At 39.9% G+C, this 2,165-nt stretch overlaps 1 protein-coding gene across 1 annotated transcript in view; it reads right to left on the bottom strand.

Moving 5' to 3' along the window:
* LOC106867798 (cleavage and polyadenylation specificity factor subunit 4) overlaps positions 1-2,165 on the bottom strand; it is a 13,918-nt gene that overhangs the window by 6,704 nt on the left and 5,049 nt on the right. The window contains exons 3-4 of the mRNA XM_014912791.2: positions 1,549-1,644; positions 873-961 (exon numbers count right to left, since the gene is read on the bottom strand). Of these exons, the coding sequence (XP_014768277.1) occupies positions 873-961; positions 1,549-1,644 (185 nt within the window). The remainder of the gene's footprint in view (positions 1-872; positions 962-1,548; positions 1,645-2,165) is intronic.

The raw sequence follows: 2,165 nt of genomic DNA on the forward strand, positions 1-2,165 counted from the left end.
ATCAAAGATTTTCTAAACAGGAAGTAACCTTTGGTGTAGCTTTTATCCTTCACTTGTTTCAGTCATTAGACTGGAGCCATGCTGGGGCACTGCCTTGAAGAAGCCTTAGTTGAACAAATTGACCCAAGGACTTGTTTTTTTTTAAAGCTTGGCACTTATTCTTATTTCTTTATTTCCCACAAGGGGCTAAACATAGAGGGGATAAACAAGGACAGACAAAAGGATTAAGTCGATTACATCGATCCCAGTGCGTAATTGGTACTTAATTTATCGACCCCGAAAGGATGAAAGGCAAAGTCGACCTCGGCGGAATTTGAACTCAGAACGTAAAGACAGACGAAATACCGCAAATCATTTCGCCCAGCGTGCTAACATTTCTGCCAGCTCGCTTGGCACTTATTCTATTAATCGTTTTTTATCAAACTGCTACATCATGGGGACATAAATGTACCAACACCGGTTGTCAAGTGGTGGTAGCAGACAATCACAGACACAAAGACACACACACATACATTGGGTTTTTTCCAATCTCTGTCAACCAGATCCACTCACAAGGCTTTGGTCGGTCCGGGGGCTGTATTAGAAAACACTTGCCCGAGGTGCCACGCAATGGGACTGAACTTGGAACCTGAAACCATGTGGTTGGGAAGCAAGCTTCTTACCACATTGCCACGCCTAAGTCTATTGTACTGGCCACAATCACTATTTCAGTTAGCTTGGTGTGTGTTCTCAAGCACAGCAAATTGCTAGAAGTTTCGGTCACTTCTGTGAGACAAATATATATATAAAGGCAGTGGCCCTGCATGGCCGAAGCTCTCAAGCTGAAGCTGGTAAAAGAGGAGAAAGAGATTCAGTTTCAATACTTACTGTACATATTTACAGTTAGGGCCATCGCAACAGAAGCCGTTCAGGTAACTCTGGCATATAACACGCCGTACATGTCTGTTCTTACAGTTGGGACCTGAAAAAGACATCATCATCATCATCGTCATCACTGTCATAAAACCGTAGGGAACATCATAAATCACAGTTCAATCACCGTTAACAAACAGAATGCAAGTGGTATCATAAATCATGGTTGTGAAGTCATTGCAAACTCAATGTGGAGAGTATAGCAAATCATCATCATCGTTTAATGTCTGTTTTCCATGCTGGCATGGGTTGGACGGTTTGACTGAGGACTGGGAAGCCAGCAGCAGCACCAGGATCCAATCTGATCTGGCAGAGTTTCTTTCTGAGACACAAGTCTGGGACCAGCAGTCGCTCATGCATATCTGCTACTCCTCTCCACACAGCCAATGTTATCCATGGAGAAAGGCAAAAACTGATACAGCTTGGCACCAGTGACATCACAATGTGAAATAAAGTGTCGACCAAACAGAGTGTCAGTTTATTTATATATGTGTGTGTGTGCTCTTCTCTAGACTGTATTCCTGTACTTGAGATCTCTTCCTCTGCCACAACCCTGTTATACTCCCTAAAGACTGATACCTGAAACACATCGAAAACACACTCACGCTTGGCAATGTCGAGAGAAAGTGATCTTACCATGTCGACAGAAACCTCGGTCATACCATGGGCAATCTCGGATCTTCTTCTCAGGATCAATGTGTAGGAATGGACATTCTTTGTTGCTGCATTGACCTATACAGGGTAGAAGATGGAGCAGGTTATGTTAGCAAAATAAACTGGGTGGAAAGAGAGAGAGAGAGTGGAAAAGAGGACAGATACACATAGGAGTAATGGAGTGATGTAATTGCTCAAGACATTGTTGCTACACTGGTTTTAACAGTAGAAAATGGAGTAGAAGGTTTGTAGAAAGAGAAAAGGAGATGGGTACGTGTACATAAATATATATATATATATATATGTGGTGGTGCACCAGCATGACCGCAGCCACTTGGCTGAAACACATAAATAAATAAATAAATAAATATATATATAATATATTTATATATATATAAATATATATCTTTATCTATAAGGCTCAATTTAATTTTAATTTTTTATAAATTGATTTTAATTGAGTTTTTTGCCTGTAATTTTGGATTTTGTCCCTAATATTATTATTATTATTTTCTAATTTATAATTAACGTTTGTTGTTTGTATTTAACTTTCAATTTTTCGTTGATTATGGAATTTACAGGTAGGATTGAGCCACTGT

This window comes from Octopus bimaculoides, chromosome 27, assembly GCF_001194135.2.
Source record: "Octopus bimaculoides isolate UCB-OBI-ISO-001 chromosome 27, ASM119413v2, whole genome shotgun sequence".
Classification (NCBI taxonomy): Eukaryota; Metazoa; Mollusca; class Cephalopoda; order Octopoda; family Octopodidae; genus Octopus; species Octopus bimaculoides.